This window comes from Lipophrys pholis (assembly GCF_963383615.2).
Source record: "Lipophrys pholis genome assembly, chromosome: 19".
In the NCBI taxonomy this organism is placed as follows: Eukaryota; Metazoa; Chordata; class Actinopteri; order Blenniiformes; family Blenniidae; genus Lipophrys; species Lipophrys pholis.
In genome coordinates, this window is record NC_137647.1 from 26091902 (window position 1) to 26112271 (window position 20370).

The following is a 20370-nucleotide window of genomic DNA, read 5'->3' on the forward strand; positions in this document are numbered from 1 at the left end:
CAGAGATTACATTTTGGGTTATAAATGTCCAGTTTGGTGCGTGAGACATGTAATGAAGGTCGGAGGTCTTACCTCTGCTGAGTGATGGGGTAGAAGGGTGGTGGTGGTGAGGAACGCAGGGCCGTATCCGTGGACTCTGGGCAGTCGACACGAATGAAGCTGTGCAGTGGAGCTGCTGAAGGAAGTGCCTGTGGTATTTAGTGAAGGAGGGTGTGTCTGCACAGACGCCACTCTGCAGCGCCAACACAAGGGGGACAAACCCATTCAGCCTTCAGAATGAGCAGAAAGCTTTTCAGCATTAGCGTGGCCATACTTCAGACAGGAGGAGAGGTGTCACACACTCGGTTCTTTACTATGATTAAATATGTATCCATGAGTATCCATGTGTTCAGTACTATTAGAAGATATATGGTTGTGTGATAGGAGTGAGTCAACACAGGGTCGTTAATTCTGAAAATAAGACAAACTAATTAAATTGTTTGTTTTTAGTCGTTTTTTTGATAAAAATTTTGAATTAAATTTGCTTTTGGTCCATTTTACAATTTAAAACAGATTTTATTATAGATCAATGATCAATGAAATTACTAACTTTAAGTAAGTCAAGTCCAGAGAGGTGAAGCTTTCGTTCTCAACAGTAAATGTGGTGTGGACTGAGGCAGCTTCTCCACCAGTAAGAACCAGGTTCTAGTTCTGGTCCAGGGCCAGACTCAGCACCAGTTCTTTGTCTTTCCACCACCAAAGCCCCGACCTACCAGGGGCTAAACTGCTGCTACGCTGGCCCCACTTCATTGCTGAGCCAGAGCGGGGCCAGAGAGGAGCCAGAGGGGGGCCAGAGCGGGGCCAGAGCGGGGCCAGAGCGGGGCCAGAGCAGGGCCAGAGAGGAGCCAGAGTGGGGCCAGAGCAGGGCCAGAGGGGGGCCAGAGAGGAGCCAGAGTGGGGCCAGACCGGGGCCAGAGTGGGGCCAGAGGGGGGCCAGACATGTCATCAGCTGGGGGCGGAGTCGTACCTACGAGGCAGAAGAGATTCTGAACCAGCTTTCTGAAATCTACAGCGAACACGGAGCCCCGAAGTGGTTATAGAGAAGAAAATAATAATAAACGCGAGGAAACGATATAACAAGTCGTTCCCTCAAGTTAATAATACGAGGGAACGAGATCATTTAATCAGCGAAGGTGGAGCCGGTGGCTCTGGGGAGCGCTGCCACGCTCCTGCTCTGTCCTGTCTGCTGCGTCGATGTAGAATCTAGAAGCAGTTTTCTGTTGTTGTTTTTTTCAGACTTTTCATGGTGACATGATTGTGACTAACTCCACCTCCAGGCTGAGGTCCTCATGAGGCAGCAGGGGGCGCTCCGCTAGGAGACGCTCCAGTATTATTTTCTAACCCACAGAACTTCTTTGTAGGGGAGACCGGGGATGGTTGTAACTCTTTTTGCTTCACCGCTTGTAACTCGCTGGATTTTTGAGCTCAAGTTCTCAAACTACCAAACAAAGTACTCACATGTGTTTACTACAAATGACATCAATTCAAACCTCTGCAAGAATATCACAGACAGCGTGAGTTGATGTCAAATACATGGTGTTCCTTTGTTACAACCTACCCCACTACTGGGGTAAGGTGTAACACATGCTGGGGTAGGTTGTAACATATGCTGGGGTAGGTTGTAGCACATGCTGGGGTAGGTTATAACACATGCTGGGGTAAGGTGTAACACATGCTGGGGTAGGTTGTAACACATGCTGGGGTAAGGTGTAACACATGCTGGGGTAGGTTGTAACACATGCTGGGGTAGGTTATAACACATGCTGGGGTAAGGTGTAACACATGCCGGGGTAAAGTGTAACACATGCTGGGGTAGGTTGTAGCACATGCTGGGGTAGGTTATAACACATGCTGGGGTAGGTTGTAACACATGCTGTGGTAAGGTGTAACACATGCTGGGGTAGGTTGTAACACATGCTGGGGTAGGTTGTAACATATACTGGGGTAGGTTGTAACACATGCTGTGGTAAGGTGTAACACATGCCGGGGTAAAGTGTAACACATGCTGGGGTAGGTTGTAACACATGCTGGGGTAGGTTATAACACATGCTGGGGTAGGTTGTAACACATGCTGGGGTAGGTTGTAACATATACTGGGGTAGGTTGTAACACATGCTGTGGTAAGGTGTAACACATGCCGGGGTAAAGTGTAACACATGCTGGGGTAGGTTGTAACACATGCTGGGGTAGGTTATAACACATGCTGGGGTAGGTTGTAACACATGCTGGGGTAGGTTGTAACACATGCTGGGGTAAGGTGTAACACATGCCGGGGTAAAGTGTAACACATGCTGGGGTAGGTTGTAACATATGCTGGGGTAGGTTGTAGCACATGCTGGGGTAGGTTATAACACATGCTGGGGTAAGGTGTAACACATGCCGGGGTAAAGTGTAACACATGCTGGGGTAGGTTGTAGCACATGCTGGGGTAGGTTATAACACATGCTGGGGTAAGGTGTAACACATGCTGGGGTAGGTTGTAACACATGCTGGGGTAAGGTGTAACACATGCTGGGGTAGGTTGTAACACATGCTGGGGTAGGTTATAACACATGCTGGGGTAAGGTGTAACACATGCCGGGGTAAAGTGTAACACATGCTGGGGTAGGTTGTAGCACATGCTGGGGTAGGTTATAACACATGCTGGGGTAAGGTGTAACACATGCTGGGGTAGGTTGTAACACATGCTGGGGTAGGTTGTAACATATACTGGGGTAGGTTGTAACACATGCTGTGGTAAGGTGTAACACATGCCGGGGTAAAGTGTAACACATGCTGGGGTAGGTTGTAACACATGCTGGGGTAGGTTATAACACATGCTGGGGTAGGTTGTAACACATGCTGGGGTAGGTTGTAACACATGCTGGGGTAGGTTATAACACATGCTGGGGTAGGTTGTAACACATGCCGGGGTAAAGTGTAACACATGCTGGGGTAGGTTGTAGCACATGCTGGGGTAGGTTATAACACATGCTGGGGTAAGGTGTAACACATGCTGGGGTAGGTTGTAACACATGCTGGGGTAAGGTGTAACACATGCTGGGGTAGGTTGTAACACATGCTGGGGTAGGTTATAACACATGCCGGGGTAAAGTGTAACACATGCTGGGGTAGGTTGTAGCACATGCTGGGGTAGGTTATAACACATGCTGGGGTAAGGTGTAACACATGCTGGGGTAGGTTGTAACACATGCTGGGGTAGGTTGTAACATATACTGGGGTAGGTTGTAACACATGCTGTGGTAAGGTGTAACACATGCCGGGGTAAAGTGTAACACATGCTGGGGTAGGTTGTAACACATGCTGGGGTAGGTTGTAACATATACTGGGGTAGGTTGTAACACATGCTGTGGTAAGGTGTAACACATGCTGGGGTAAAGTGTAACACATGCTGGGGTAAGGTGTAACACATGCTGGGGTAGGTTGTAACACATGCTGGGGTAGGTTGTAACATATACTGGGGTAGGTTGTAACACATGCTGTGGTAAGGTGTAACACATGCCGGGGTAAAGTGTAACACATGCTGGGGTAGGTTGTAACACATGCTGGGGTAGGTTATAACACATGCTGGGGTAGGTTATAACACATGCTGGGGTAGGTTGTAACACATGCCGGGGTAAAGTGTAACACATGCTGGGGTAGGTTGTAACACATGCTGGGGTAGGTTATAACACATGCTGGAGTAGGTTGTAACACATGCTGGGGTAGGTTGTAACACATGCTGGGGTAGGTTGTAACACATGCCAGGGTAAAGTGTAACACATGCTGGGGTAGGTTGTAACACATGCTGGGGTAGGTTATAACACATGCTGGGGTAGGTTGTAACACATGCTGGGGTAGGTTGTAACACATGCCGGGGTAAAGTGTAACACATGCTGGGGTAGGTTGTAACACATGCTGGGGTAGGTTATAACACATACTGGGGTAGGTTGTAACACATGCTGGGGAAGGTTGTAACACATGCTGGGGTAGGTTATAACACATGCTGGGGTAGGTTGTAACACATGCTGGGGTAGGTTATAACACATGCTGGGGTAGGTTGTAACACATGCCAGGGTAAAGTGTAACACATGCTGGGGTAGGTTGTAACACATGCTGGGGTAGGTTATAACACATGCTGGGGTAGGTTGTAACACATGCTGGGGTAGGTTGTAACACATGCCGGGGTAAAGTGTAACACATGCTGGGGTAGGTTGTAACACATGCTGGGGTAGGTTATAACACATGCTGGGGTAGGTTGTAACACATGCTGGGGTAGGTTATAACACATGCTGGGGTAGGTTATAACACATGCTGGGGTAGGTTGTAACAATTAGACAAAAGAAGCAAAAACAGAAGACAGGCCATGTAATGCTTCAAAACTTCAAAAAGAGGTTTTTTGAAATACAAGAAGAATCTCGAACCGTCCTGAACCGTACTGAACCGTACTGAACCGTCCTGAACCGTACTGAACCGTACTGAACCGTCCTGAACCAGCCAGGCCCTGCCATCTGCTTCTTATCTCATGTTTGTGGGTCTTTTATTTTCAAAATGCAAACTTTCTGACCTTAAAGAAAGTAGAATAGAAAACCTGAGGACAAAGACACAAACAGTTTATCTTGCTCCTACGCTAGTATTCAATTCTTCTCTGGTCCAACCTGTCATATTACTGACCAGCCTGGCATATGCTTAGTCCACAATCCATGAATCCATAATAAAGGTCTGCTGATTGAGTCAAATAGTCGAAATACATGGTGATGCGTTCAGGTGCATCATGTAACTCTGCCCTCCGGGGCTGACCAACCGTCCTCAGAGGAAAATCTCTCCTCACAATCACAATCAGCAAATACTTTATGACCAGAGATAAACCCTCAGTATTTGTGTATTTGTCCAGGTTCCTCTGTGTCAGTTCTCAAGAGGATTCACTGCAGCATTTTTTCACAATCACACTAAAATCCCACCTACCGTAATTGAAATTTTGCTGTCAAGGCAGATTTTTAAAAATTCCCTGAAAAACCTCCTTGTTTTCAGTAAACTGCAGCACAGTCCTGTTCTACATGACCCCAGGTTCCTCTGGGTCACTTTTCTAATGGATTCACTGCAGCTTTTCTCACAATTACACCTTAAATTACACCCAATACATGTACTGCAGTACAGACTGATTAAACACAAATCCCACAGGGACAATAAAAGTATATGTGAACTTATTCAGGACGGTGTAGTGACATCCACTCCTCTCTCTCTCTTTCTCTCTCATTCTTTACTTTACTTTTTAGGGGGGAATTATTAAACGTCTGCCGATATTTAAATAAATATACAATTACTTACAACATGTACTTATGGGTTGTTTTATAAATCTCACACTATTATAATAAAGCATCCGGTGGATCCTCACGCTGCCTTATGTTACACTGACCACCTGCAGTACAAAACGTCTGTACACGCCACTGAATACTATGTTTTGGTCCTTATGAGTATGAGAGACTGGCAGCAGGTCACCAAGAGGAGGACCACCACTCACCTTCTTCCACTTCAAGCTCTGTCCGACGTTGAGTACTACGTAAACAGTGAAGTTTTGGTGTGAACGAGACGACGACTTACAGCGATAGTGAGTGAAGAAGGAAGGTGGAGAAGAAAGACCAGAGAACCAAGCCAGAGACACTCAGTGTTTCAGTCCTCCTGCTGCTCGTCCTCTCACTACGGACACTCCAGCAGCAGCTGACTAGTTTCAGGACGCCTGATGACTGAAGAGGACACAGCAGCTTTAACCCATGAAGGGACAACTTATTGTCTTGCTGGTTGTTCACTGGTTAATTAAAGTCCAGCTGGTACAGACTGTTCTACACCTGGTATTGCTTACAATACATTAACATTTAGATAAGACATAACCAGTCTGCCATGATCTCAGTGGTGTGTGGATGCATACTTTAAGCATTAATGAGCGTGGTGGTTGTTGTTTGGGACTGTTATAGAGCAGCTGCTGCTCTGGGAGGGGTGCTGAGGGACAGATGTTGCTCCAGGATGGGATTGGAAATATCAGAGTATACCCAGTAGAATATACTAGACTATACCACTGGGGACATGTGATTTTACACAGGATTTCCTTGATTAATAAGAAGACATTTAAATAAGCACCGCGGGATCCGTGTCTTTGTCCTTCGTATTAGACGAACTTCCAGGACAGAACAAGACAGCAGCTGCTCTGTCTCTTCTCGTCCTGATACTGAGGACAACTGACCGTGTTTATGAGCTCCATTCTGTCCTGAAGCATCTTTTCACCACTTCATTAAACGGCCTGATGCATTTGGCAGGAGGAGGGATGGACTTTGTAAAAAAAACTTTTTTCCTCCGTGAAAAAAAATTTAAAATCTCAACTTTGATTTCCGACTTTTTCTGAAGTGCATGAAGGCTGAATTCAATTAGTGAAACAAGGGACTAAGGATCGAGACATTCCTTATATTTTATACATATTTATTGTAGTTTACTTGTTTCTATAGTGATTTTAATTCTTTGGATGAGTCATACAAAGGATTAAATGTTTTTTTTAGATCCTCCAAGTTCTGACTTAAAGAAAATTGACCAATAAAACCTGCGTCGTCACTGGAGCGACTGCAGAGCCTCTAGAGCTCGCAGAGGTTCTGCATAGAGCCACATGTGGCTGCAGGTCTCACATTTATAATGTTTTTGTTGTCCAGAGTGTTTAAGGCTAAAGGAGAGTATGTTGATGTGTAGAGGTGGTATGAAATAAGAGGAAAGACCAGCTGTGGCTTTGAGACACATCTTTATTAAATGAATCTGCAAATCTAACATACAAACAGCCATGAAATAAAAAAAAATCCAGAATGAGTGAAGAGGCCTCACCTGTCACAGTTACTACATTTCCTTCAGCTTCACATTCAGTTGACACTAAAATTTAGACGTGGGTCAAAATGAGCATTACAGTCCTACTGAGAAACAATAAAAGGAGTTTGTCCCGATTCAAATCAAAGTCCTGCCCTGACGACGTCTCTGAAGCCTCCAGGGCAGAAGAATTGCCCCTGAGCTCAGACCGTCATACATGTGAAGTATTTTTACAGACAGGAAGCAAGCTGAGGCCTGAAGTGAGGACTGCAGACACGAGGTGAGGGGTCAAAGTACACTATCAAACAACTTATTTGTGTGTGGGGGGGTCTTCTGGGGGGGCATCTCAATACTCATCTCCTGCTGCCTCCACCTTGTAGCCGTTCTCTCCGGAGCCGTAGCCGTCGCCCGAGGGAAGCGACTGCTGGTCCATCATCCCGTCCTGACTGTACTCCTCCATGTTGGGTGGTGCTCCTCCGTCCTCCTCAGGGCCAACGTCGTCCTGGGGGGCCATGTCGTCCCGCAGGGGTCCGTGTCGCTCCTCCCTGCGCTCGCCCCGCTCCCTGTCGCTGCGCTCCCTCTTGTGCTCCCTGTCCCTGTCTCCTCTGCGCCGCTCTCTGTCCCTGTGGCTGCGCCTCCTGTCCCTGTCCCTGTCCTTGTCTTTGTCCTTGTCTCGACGCTCCTCTCCCCCCTCCCCCGCTTCCACTTCGTGCTCCTCCAGGATCCTCTCCCCTGCCTCGGGGGCTCCGTCTCCCGGGCCCACCTCCTCCCCGTCCACCCCCTTTCCCCGCTCCCTGTCCCTCTTGCGGTCGCGGCTCCTGCTCCTTCTCTTTCGGTCCCGACTCCTCTCCCTGCTCCTGCTGTCTCCTCCCGGCGCCCCTCGCTCCTTCTCCCTTTCCCGGCGACGGCTGCTCGGTGTGCCTTCCTCCCCGGCCGTAACCTGCCTGTCCCGGTCCCTCTCCCTGTCTCTGGAGCGGGAGCGGCGGCGCCGTTCACGAGATCTAGACCTGCGGCGCTCCCGGTCTTTGTCCCGGTCTCGTTCCCGGCTCCGCTCCCGGCGCTCGCCACGCTCACGGTCACTGTGGGGAGCAAACACACCATGAGACAGTCACACGGGGGAAAACACACCATGACCCACACACAGGTGGTCAGCGAAGTCCTCACCCCCCAATAGGACGGTCATCATAACGTGACGCGTCGTCTCGTCCAGAGTGTTTGATGTTGACATCGGCTCCTCCTCTCCTAGTTCCTCCCAGTCCTCCTCCTGCACACAGAATGACGATCAATGGAGACGTGAGACAAACACAGGAAGTCAAAGGTCACGACAGTCAATCTGAACCACCACACCGAAGAGAAGCTAGCTGCTCACAACATTTAGCCGAGTAGTGTGGGGGTGCTAGCTGGCGGCTACATGTTGAGCGCTAGCTGGCGGCTACATGTTGAGCGCTAGCTGGCGGCTACATGTTGAGCGCTAGCTGGCGGCTGCATGTTGAGCGTTAGCTGGCGGATGCATGTTGAGCGTTAGCTGGCGGATGCATGTTGAGCGCTAGCTGGTGGCTACATGTTGAGCGCTAGCTGGCGGCTACATGTTGAGCGCTAGCTGGTTAAAAGACAGTTACAACGGAATGGCTAACGCTAACTCCTGCTCACTGTCAGGGTAACTGTTAAGGTTCTTAATATTATACTGAACTGACCGGTGATTGGCTCATCTACCTGTGGGCGGGTCAACGTGAGTTTCCAACATAGCAAAACAAATAGACAACCCATATACTACGATCGGAGAGGATTTCAACCAGGTAAGAAACCAAACACTCAAGTTGACTTCCACACATAAAAAACTCAGTATTAGCAGTTGGTGTTCTAAGGTTGGTTGATATCTTGAGACTCGTGCATCCTTATGAAAGGGAGTATATGTTCTATTAGAATCTTCATTCTACCTCATCACGGAGAGGCTATTTTGTAACTGGCGGGTTTGACTACACATGTATCTATTGGTAATATTGTAATATCTGATGGTGGCCCAATAGACAGTACTATGCCCCAGGTCTGGGGCAAGGGAGCCCACAACCCATTGGAGACTAAATATCTTATTACTCCACAATGTAAAGTCCAGGAACTATATTGAGCAGGAAAGTTTTGAATACTGGGATCAAAAGGAAAGCTCAACCTGAAACCTGCTTAATATTATGATGCATTTCCACCTTACTTGAGGAGCTGCTTCATACAACACCAAGATACAGACCAGACTCATTCATATTGAGGGTTCTCTGACAGCGTAGTGGGGGACCACTGTATATTAGGCCGGGGATTCGGGGGCTGCCCAGGCTCCCGACAGGGTGCAGGGGCAGCGCTCTGCTGGGGGGCTCCCCCGACACTGAGGTTTTCAGCTATTAGGAAGGCTTATTTGACAACCTGGAGGACTATAATCAGTGGCAGATATTTAACCTACTGCACAGAGTTGTTGTCATCCAGCAGGACCTTGACATCACTCCATCACTCCACACCCTAAAGCCTACATCTCTTGATGGTGACGAGCAATGCAGATACTGCACAGCATTGCTTTAATACAAACACTACAGGTAAAATACTGAACTGATAAATCTTAAAACTATCTCATATAAACTATCAAGTCAGTTGAGTAAAGTCACAAAATTACTCGCTAATCAGTGCCCATTATTTTGTGACTATTGTAGTTGAACTTATATAATCAGCCCGCATGTTAGCTTGTATCTTTTACATTAGGTCGAAGGTATTTTATGCCGTTTATTGGCGTCAACAAAGTTCATGGATCATGAAAAACAGCAGACTGAAGCAAATAAAGGCGCAGGCTCTTTAGCCCCCGAATACTCCAAAAAGAACAAGGAGTTTGGTTGCTGAGGTCAGCCAGCAGCAGAAATTTTGTTCTCTCCGTCTGGACAATTCATATGCGGGCCACGCTCCCTCACAGCAGACCACGCCCCCTCACAGCAGACCACGCCCCCTCACAGCAGGCACACGTCTGTGAAGCAGCGGTTTAACTTTTCAACTGTACAGCTTCTTTCTCACTTCAAATGTTTTCCAAAATACATTTCGCTGAACTTTATCAAGTCATTAAAGAGAAAGTTTGTGTGCGAGCTGTGATGTTGGTCTGGTGTTACCTCCAGGTAACAGCAGGAGCTCACAGATTTGAGTGATAAATTCAGGTGCATCGTCCAAACTCAGATACGTGCTAAATGCTAAACATAATTAACCTATGACTGATATATTCATTAGCGAGCTGGAATGTGTTTGCGCGGCAAACGGCAGTGTGTAATTAAGACATCATGCACTGCGCGAGTGGCGGAATACGGAAGTAAACCTTCAAAAAAAGGGACCAGTCAGTCAGTCGATTCGGCCTGAAGTACTTTGTGACGCCGCGTGAGCATTTTTTGTTATTGACATACTTTGAAATGGACATGATTATGATAACAATGTAGTTTCCAATAGACGTGCAGTGCATGAGTGCAAGGCTTGGGGTGCGCGTCTATTGCAAATGTGAGCAAAATTTTAAACGTTTCATAAAAAACTGTAGACGTGTGCCTTGTTTGACGAGGAAGTACTTCTGCAAACCGCACACGCACACTTTATGGAAGCCTGTTATTGGCGAAGAACTAGAGTGTGCTGTCAAAGAACACAACGAGGAAGTCTGTCTGTGGCAGTCTTGAAAGGCGTTAAGGTGTTAAGAATATAATGTCCACGGCCCTGGCGTGCATCCAGAGTCCCCGCCAACTCAACCCCCTCAGTCCACCCAATGGTGGACACCGTCCTGTGAGAAATCCCAACGACCGCACCAAGGAGGGACAAAGGGGGGGACGAGGAGGGACAAGGGCCCTGCCAGGTGGGGAGAGGGGGGAACTGCTCCACCAAGATTGGATATTGGGAATCAGTACAAGGGAAGAAGGACTGACAGCACACCAAATCCCCTGGAATTGTACTCAGGCACTGGAAAACTAGTAACATACCTTTTTAGTGAACTATGAGGGAAATGACTAAAATAGCCGGGTTTGAACAAATGACTTTTAAAATCAGTAACACACAGGAGACATTTAAAGAGACAGAGCCCTTTTTGAATGAAGCGCAGAACACCCTGAGTGGATCTGACTGCAGTCCTGGCTGTCTTTATGATATCATAAGGGATTTGTAGTTTTACACCACAATTTATTATTGTGAAGCTCTAAATGTTCTATTTCCCTGGCACAGCCCTCGTCTCACCTGGAGAGATTTATAATTTAACAGCAAATCATGGACAGCAACATGTACAGTACTCGTTTTTAGATTTGCTCATTTCTGTGATTTTTTTTTGAAACTCTAACTTCAGTATTACTGTCAAGTGATTGTGTGAAAAACAAAAGCCAAGGGAAGGAAGGAAGGAGAGAGGAAGGGAATGTGTCCTAACCCAGGGAGGGAGGGAGGGAGGGAATGTGTTTCATGATAACATGTAATTGTGAATCAGATATTTACTCTGTGTATTTCTGCTTGTCTGGTGTATCTTGGTGTTGTATGTACTGTTGTTTCCTCTTTTACCCTCTGAAAAGCTCTTCCAGGGACCAGAGTTGCTAATTAGTGTGGAGCTCCATACTCTATGTGCAACACATCAGATTTTGTCTATGTATATTACTCTGTCCCTGATAGATAAATACATTGGAATTGAAATTGAAATTGACAATTAAAAGTGATTTACAAAAAACTATTCTAAAGTGAATTTTGGCATGATACAAAACCTTGAACACTTCTCAGTCTGTAAATTGACACATTGATCGTGTCTGAGAATGAAAGGGCTGCAGGGTCGCTTGTAACATGTAGGATTAAAATGACTAGATGAGGTGCGGAGGTGTGAACTGCTGACCTAGCCTGCGTGGATGCCATCCTTTGACCGTGCGTCCTCGCTCCACGTCCACCAGCACCCTCCTGCCATCGATCTTCTTGCCGTCGGCGTGCTTGTAGGCGGCTGGAGAGGAACGGGCAGAGGGAAGACAGAGATAAGGCGGGGGGGCGGCTGCATCAATGTGGCCAAGGAAACAAACAGTGCATCGTTATACTGACCAGGAGCAGGGGAGGCCGAGATGGCTGCTCTCTGGGTAAAAGCCGAGGGATAATGGGAGTAGACTTCCTTCCACTCGATGACTGATTCATACCTTTAATCAATGCTTTAATGATGCTGAACCGGCTGTCATAACGGCTCTATTTGTTCTGCTGCAGCAGCTCTCAGATCCTCTTTACATATCTGAAGCAGTAGGTCCATCTAATCGCCACTCTATCTTATAAATATTAAACTAATTTCCTTTCAACTAAAGTACCAGTACACCCTGAATACCAAAACATTCAGCATACATTTTCACTCATTTCATATTTTTTTGAGAGCTGCACAGTACTGAATAAAATATGTAAAATACTAAATGGTTACGAATTTTCAGAAAGGTTGTTATTGCAATGCTCCAGATGTCAATGTGATGCAGCTGTAATTATAATGTAAAAAGCTTTCACTCCAGGTTTCAGTGTCTTCTAAAAGACAGATGAGGGGCAGCAGTTTATTTCTAAATGTGTATTTTTTACACTCATTGGACTTGTTATGTTGCCTCTGTGACTGCAGTATCTGTGTGTTGTGTTCAAGAGGAAAGAACATGAAGCTCCCATCAGTCATGGATTCAATCAGACTTTCCCACACCTGAGCCCATTACAGCACGCAATCCGATCCGGGGGGGCTCATCCTGACTGCTGCCACAGGGAAACACCGACATTCCAGCCCAGGGCCTTACCAACCCCCAGTCAGAGGGTCTTACCACACTCCCTCATTCCTACTGGACAGTGGGTGGGCTTACCATTCCTCTCACTGATGGGCACAAGTCTCTACCTCCACACCACAGTACTGTCACAACAGCTCTATTGGGGGCCTTACCAGAACCCCCCCCTTCCCGTACTCACTCAACAACAACCCATCCAATGATAGGGCCTTACCAAACCCCCACCAATCCTACCAAAACACACCAACTGTAAAGAACAAACAAAACAATGTGCAAAGAAATCAATGGAAACAAACTGAACATGGGGCTTCCTTTGTTACAGGAGTGATGTATCACCAGCCCAGCGACTTTAATGGAGTCATGTTCTGTCTGAAATGTTGTTCTGGTGGAGCTATAGAGGTCTGCAACCTTTAAAACGATCCAATTCACCTGAGCCACAAAACACATTTAACTTTTAAAATCAACAGGACTAATTTATATGGTCTCATTTAACAGAAAAAGAAAAAAATAAAGTTATGTTGCTTTCCTGAAGGTTGAAAAGTACAATTCAGAAAGGTGGTTGTCCCTTTGCCAGGGATTTTAAGCATTTCAACACTCAAGATTTTCTGTTTTAGTTATTTTCGATGTGGTTGAAGCGGCTTTTAGCAGTTTTAGCTTATTCCCTCATCATAGCATTATTATTATGATTATTTCTTTTTCCTTTATTAACCATTTATGGTTTTATTTACCCTCTTCTAGTAGTTTCCTACACCTGTCAGAGCTCAAGGTAAAGCGGCAGGTTGTCAGTGAAATTAAATGATTGAAACTCAATTTTCCTTTATTTGGATCGAATATTTGGAAACTTGACCGCTTCATGTCGCCACTAAAGAAGCTGAAGAGGCATGTGTGGCTCCAGAGCTGCTGGTTGCAGACCTCTGGAATAGTGTTTTGATATCTGTGAAGATTCAGTGATTATCTAATTAATTATGTTGTAAATGTATGACGAGCCCATAACAAAATTAACAACAGTTCCCCTCATCAGCCTTTTCTATTAAAGCCAGCGCAGACTTAATAGATTAGACATTCTGATAAAACAGGATGACTTTCTGTATTTAAGTGATTATTTCTGGTAATGTGACAAATCTGCTGAGAAAACACAGTTTCCTGCTTCTGGAACACGACTAAATGAAATCTAATGATCTCAGATATGATCCCCTTCATGAGTTTATTCATAAAAGAAAATTGAGCAAAATAACCACAAAAGTGTACTTAAACATCTTGAAACTCCCTGGAATGAAGAAAACACCAAGCTCAGATGTTTTAGTTTGGTGCATGTTGTCTCTGATCTTTGAAATGGTTTAGTCTTTCAGTTTGTGGACCCATCATAGGTTTTAACACTTTAAACTCAGACTGTGCACGTCTTCAATCTGCCTTGGACATCTAATAGATGATGATATCTAACGATCATCACAATCTCTGGCTCTTTGTACAGCTGCTTTCCCATTTGACTTGATTACTGTAATTTAGTATATCTTAAAAAAAACAAAAAAAAAACTTTCCAGCTCCACGATGTCTGAATCTGACCCGGTACGAACATGCCCCGAATAACACGAGGTGGCTTTAACACAAAGGGCAGAATCACTGGGCAGCTTTTTATCAGACTAGTGTTCGGGGGTGCGTTCAATGGTCAAAGCCTAAGAAGCAAGAAACTTTCTTGGGGCCTGCATTAAGATGCTTCAGCCATTGAACGTAGCACCTAAGCCCTATGTAGGAGATGGAGGGTGGAAAGAAATCTTACCCATCATACAAACCCATTATACCAACCATATACTGAGCTGTGGTAGTAGGGTGTAGATGTATCATAACCATCATCATCTGCCAGCCAGCTCTGGCCAATAGCCATCACAGATTGGCGGCTGCAGTGGCAATGAGAACAACACACAGTTAATATAGCGTTTAGCCCCACATCCCCCCTCAGTCCACCCCCTGCTGTCACTACAAAGCTGTGAATCAGCAACTCTGGTCCTGAGGAGCTCATCGCTCTGCCACCTCAGAACGGTGACGACACCGGACAGCTGTAAACACAGAGAGCGACACACTGTCCACCAAACATCAGAGCAGTGTGCGGGCGTTAACCCTTTAGAAGGCACTCCACATAACCAAGGTGGTTGTTCAACATTTTTAAAGGTTTACTTCTTCACACGTGTTCACTCTACCAGACTCCACGCAGAAAGAATAAAAAATTTAGGATTGCACTGTGTGAACAAGATCTGTCCAGGACTTTTACCCTCGATCTCCATTTGCTACTGGAAAACGATTAACGATCAGCTCCGCAGCATTTCAGACTATTCCGGTGGCTTGAATACTTTTTCTGTGAGAAAGTCTGGATTTTTTTTCGAGCTGAATTGGTCAAATATTTTTGATATTTCTGCCGGAGCTGCTGAAACGCCATTTTATATATCCCAGAGACCCATGAGTGCAGATTTCCCAAGATAACGTCATTTAGCAAAACAGACAGTTTGATGGCTACAAATTCCAGTTTGTTTGTTTACATTGTGTGTGATCGATTTAGGCAACTGCGGGTTTGAAATTTGTAGAATTAAGTACTAATGGTATCGTTTTCATTTATTGGCGCTTCTGGTTCTCTGTGCAGAAGAGATACCTTTTATAGGAAGTCTATTTTAAAGGTGTTTCAGTGGAGTAACTTTAAGCACCATAAATTAAAACAAGACTCACGACAAAACTCATTAAAAATACTTTGTCAATATAAAAATTCGAAGAAATTAGGTACATTTTAATAGTGGGGACAGGAAAGGAAGGGAAATGTTAACATATGCCACTTATTCATAATAAAATCAGTGGAGAAAAGTGGAAAACTGACCTAGAATCCTTTCATTGTGGGTGTATTTGATGTCATTAAGTCTCATTCAACTCTGCTGAATACCCTCAGCATGTCTATTATAACTTGTTTTGAATACTGAAATTACATTTTAAAAAGAAAAAGCAAGAACAAGGTGAACCTTTGCTCTAAGTGCAACTAAAAAGTTGAATATTATCAACATGAAAAGTTTAAAAGAACAGTGTTTTATTAAGTAACAGGTTTGATCCTACACAAGCAGCAGCAATTTGAAAAAATAAATTTGTAATATTTTGTAGTTGTGACAAACTCGTCGGTGAAGAAGTTACCAAACACTGTCAGTTGCCCAATAAAGGGTTAAAGTCATCTCACCATGACCAGGGTTGAAGACCACCAATGAAAATGTGGACAATCTACTTCCGTAACAAGTCACACAATCAATGGGTGTCGACAGGTCTGACCCCCCCCCCCCCTCAATTCAGTTCCTCGTGCTTACCATTAGTCGGACCAGGAGAGCTGCTCTTCCACTGAGCTACCACGCCTAACAGTTAAAAGACAATGTGCCCTGTGACAGGCCAACATGTTCAGCTTCACACATCAAACACAAACCTCTCCCTCTGGCTCCTCCCACTTACCCATCATGCCTCAGACACGTGAAGCACAGCGCACCCCCCCACCAACCCCCCCCACACACACACACACACACACACACACACACACACACACACACACACACACACACACACACACACACACACACACACACACACACACACACACACACACACACACACACACACACACACACACACACACACACACACACACACACACACACACACACACACACACACACACACACACACACGACTGAAGCCCCTCCTTGAATGTGAGCGTTCAGATCGAACACACATTCAAAAGGGAAAAGTGAAGAGTCACAGTTGGGTACTCACAGTGCATGTCTCGTTCATGTTCATACTCAATGAAGGCATAGCCCCGAGGTTTCCCCGTTCTCTTGTTGTACACTATGTAAATCTGCAACACAAACTGTGAATCAGTCTAACACACACACGCCACAAATTAACTACACACTCAAAGAAATATCACTTGCAGGTTCACCGTTTCCCTCTACTCTCTCACTGTGCTGATGTTCTTAGTTTTGGGTTACGTTCTGAATAAACACACAGTAGCTGAACGTACCCGTCTGATGGGGCCGTACACCTCGAACTCACGGCGAAGCTTCGACTCAGTGGTGTCATAGTTCTGGAAGGCAGACAGAGTTCAGTTAGTGGTTCTGATACCATTCAGTTATTTTCTCAATGAGAATGGCTAGAAACAGAAGAGCCCCAATCAACCATCTGATAAACATACAACAGTGTAGGATCGCGCTCCTCCTTTAAGACACGTCATGATCAAAAACTTCAAAAGTGTTGGTGACTAATTTGTTGTCAGAATTCTGCTGAATTAGCTGTGTAACATCATATCAACTAGGATTGCAAGTTACAGGTAGCCCACGGTTCAGTTTGTTTACAACAAGTCCCTAAATCTACATTTAAACAGATGCTTACGTAAATGATTTAAAAATGTCCATTAGCTTGAATGTTGATCGGAGAATATCTTTATAGATGTTGTCAAAGTAACAAATACAAGTGGGCATTCCTATTGGTTTGAGCATACTGACCACGCGAGCGACAAACAAAGTCTTGAAGGCATCTCCTTGAGCATTCGGGTCATTATGTGGATCCCCTAGAATGAAGAAAGGTAAAGAACAGGATTAATTGGAACCAATAAGGCAGATATAGTATGGAGCCTTTTAAATGTGACAAACTTACAAAGCTTGAGTTCTGTTTCCATCACTGCTTGCCTCCTCTCAATCTTCTCTCGTCTCTGCAAAAGGAACAGAAGTGTAATTTCTGCAGTCAGTGAAAACACCTGGGTCACGTGAACAGGTCTGGGACCGGCAGCATGATCCATCTGATCAGCCCAGACGACTAACAAAACACACCTCAGAAGGCACCACCCTTAGAAAATCAGGGCAAACAAAGTTTAGAATTTTCCTAAATGAAATCTGACAGTGTCTGTATGCACAGACCACTTCATGATATAGTCTGAATTTACATTGAATGGATTTAAGGATTTAAGGAAATAATCCACCAATATTTACTTTAACTCCATCTGTGGATCCAATGGAAAGCAGCTGTCTTAGCATTAGCCGGACTCAGTTTGATGTTGTTGTAGATGGTGCAACAGCAGCCTTGCTTCGCTCCGCACTTGACTCTATTCATCCTCTGATGATAAAAGCAAAAACTCAGAGGACGTTAGCTCCATGGTATAACCACTCCCAACATTAAAGAAGTCGGCACCAAACTGGAGGAGAAGTGGAGTCCAACTGAATTAGAAGTGTTTGGTATTGGTTTGAAAGATGAAAAAGTCGACAGTTACGGCACCAAACATATTTGGAGCTGTACCGAATAGCTGGTGGGAAACTTGCACAGACAGTAAAATGAATCTTTCCTGTGCTCATTTGTGTGTTAACTGAATTGGTCAGTCACTTAAAATGATGTTATTTAAAGTCTGCTCACCTTTCTTTCCAGCCGCTCTTCGCGGGTCTCTGCGCGTGTTGGTGGGGGAGCATCTCGGGGATCCTGAAAACACACACATGTTAAATAAAGGAACGTGTCAGTGCAAGAAGGTGGTCCAGAGAAAAGAGCAAGCAGTCACCTCGAAGTGCCTGATGAAGGGGGCAATGCCACTGTAGGGCTGGTTATGATGCTTCTCATGGGGCAGCTTCTCCAGCTGTGGAAGGAAGGGGATGGGGTCCCGTGGAGCGAACAAGGCCAGCAGGTTCGGAGGAAGAAACTGCGTCATCTTTCACCTGAACAAAAACGCACATGGAGCCGTTCAGTAACAAATAAGCACAACGGGGTTAGTACGAACCAGTCAAAAGACACGTGACGAAGTTGCAGAGTACTGTGATCACTTCCGCATACAATGTTGATGTCTCTGTGCTTTTGACATTTTAATTTCCAGATAACAGTGCTCTCTCTCTTTTTTGACCGAATTGTAAACGCATGAAACTGGAGGGTTTTTTTTAACATTTATTTGTTAAACAACAAACAGTACAATTAAAAACTCTTGTAAAGGAAAACAATTTCAGAAATAAACAATGAACATTTTTTACGGAACATGCTGGGGGGGCAGTTTGTTTGAAGTTTTCACCAGCAGTGTTTACAAAATGACATGGTCCGCAACAATCCTCAGGTAGACTGTGGAGTTTAAATTTTCTCAGTTCATAAGAAGAAAATCTCCTCCAGATCATCACAGCAGCAGCAGCTGAACTGGTGATACAAGGCAGGAGGGATCCAAGCTCTCATGGCGTTTACACCAAATTCTGAATGTGGGAGCAAAAAGAGACTCCCCAGGCCTTCTGTGGTCCAGTTCTGGTGGAGACTCCTCAGACCTTTTGGGGTCCAGTTCTGGTGGAGACTCCCCAGGCCTTCTGTGGTTAAGTTCTGGTGGAGACTCCCCAGGCCTTCTGTGGTCCAGTTCTGGTGGAGACTCCCCAGGCCTTCTGTGGTCCAGTTCTAGTGGAGACTCCCCAGGCCTTCTGTGGTCCAGTTCTGGTGGGCCTGTGTGAACTGTAGTTTCCTGTTCTGAGCTCACTGCAGGGACACCCGTTGGGGTCTTCATTATTGTCAAGCTTCACCCTGTTGGAAAAGCTGACAGATATTGTTCTGTACACTGCAGGTTAGAACCAGTAGTTCTTTGAGGTCCTGATGTTTTTAAATGATCTCCAACCAGTCTGTCCATTCTTCTCGGAAAGTTTTGTCCTAAAATCTGCTGCTCATTGGAGATATTCTGTTTCTCACCATTACCTGAAAACCATGGAGATGGTTGTCTGCAATCCTTCAGGATAATACATAGCAATTGATGAATAAGATCAATCGTGCAGGCACAGTGGACAGCCCGTGGCTGACGGGGCCGTTAGCATGCTAAGCTAACTATTGTATCGATTTCCTCCACCGGTAAGTGCGTTTCCTCACTCACAAACATTACATTAGATGCATAGAAAACCACGAGGGGGGATGTGGTTGATGAGTCGGGAGGTTTGCCCCCCATAAATCCCTCTCATGGTAAACTTTAACGGAACACAGCGAGTTAGCCACCGAGCTAACAATGCTAAGAAGCAGCCTCACCTTCTCTCCTCCAGGGCGGACTAAAACTTAGACCATGGACTGGAGAAACGAGCGGACGGTACACACGGGTCTCCTGGACCAGCTCCCTCCAACAGAAAAGCGGCAAAACTTCAAAAAAACAACAACTAAAATACAGTTTTCTTTAGTTTTTTTTGTTGTTTTATTTTATCGGAGTGAGAATATGAGCTGCTGAACGTGCTCGGCTTCCTGGTAAAGAAAATGGCGGGTTGACGTAAATCGACTACGGTAGACGTAAAACGGAAGAAGAATGCTCCCCCAAACCGCGCTTACGTTCTTTTTTTTTCTTTTCTTTTTTTTAAATCATTAAAGATTCAGAACCATTGAACATTGAAACAAACAATCACAATTCACAGAATTTGAAATTCAATTATAACATCTTATCTACAACAACAAAAAAAACACCTTCATTATGGAAAATCTGCGTTGTGACATTTCAAAAAGAAGCGATTTAGTCTTTATGTTTAGTTGGCTTTCAATGAAAATGTTTAAAATGATCTCTCTGAAAATCGGTGTTCGGAAATCAATAAGATGTAAATATATACAAAGGTTGAGAGAAACCAAAAAACAAAAAAAAGACAAACAAAAAATACTAAAAAAACAAAATCAATCCAACAATGAAATTAAAATTACAAGAAGGGCATCAAACCCCGTTGTAAAGATAAACAAAAAGCTGATAATTAATAAGTAAAACCATCATGGG

At 45.0% G+C, this 20370-nt stretch overlaps 2 protein-coding genes across 2 annotated transcripts in view; both read right to left on the reverse strand.

Moving 5' to 3' along the window:
- The window catches only part of LOC308124678 (actin-related protein 2/3 complex subunit 1A), a 23702-nt gene extending 23488 nt beyond the window's left edge, over positions 1 to 214 (reverse strand). The window contains exon 1 of the mRNA XM_080487869.1: positions 73 to 214. The gene's annotated coding sequence lies outside the window, so the exon portion shown is untranslated. The remainder of the gene's footprint in view (positions 1 to 72) is intronic.
- A 6568-nt stretch (positions 215 to 6782) lies between these two features.
- On the reverse strand, positions 6783 to 19876 carry snrnp70 (small nuclear ribonucleoprotein 70 (U1)). Its single transcript, XM_080488924.1, has 10 exons — positions 19650 to 19876; positions 18175 to 18328; positions 18036 to 18098; positions 17286 to 17340; positions 17135 to 17199; positions 16654 to 16716; positions 16407 to 16488; positions 11723 to 11824; positions 8023 to 8122; positions 6783 to 7937 (listed from the first exon to the last, which is right to left on the reverse strand). The coding sequence occupies exons 2-10, from the start codon at positions 18319 to 18321 to the stop codon at positions 7205 to 7207; spliced, it is 1410 nt and encodes a 469-aa protein (XP_080345050.1). The 5' UTR covers positions 18322 to 18328; positions 19650 to 19876; the 3' UTR covers positions 6783 to 7204.
- Positions 19877 to 20370: the final 494 nt, after the last annotated feature.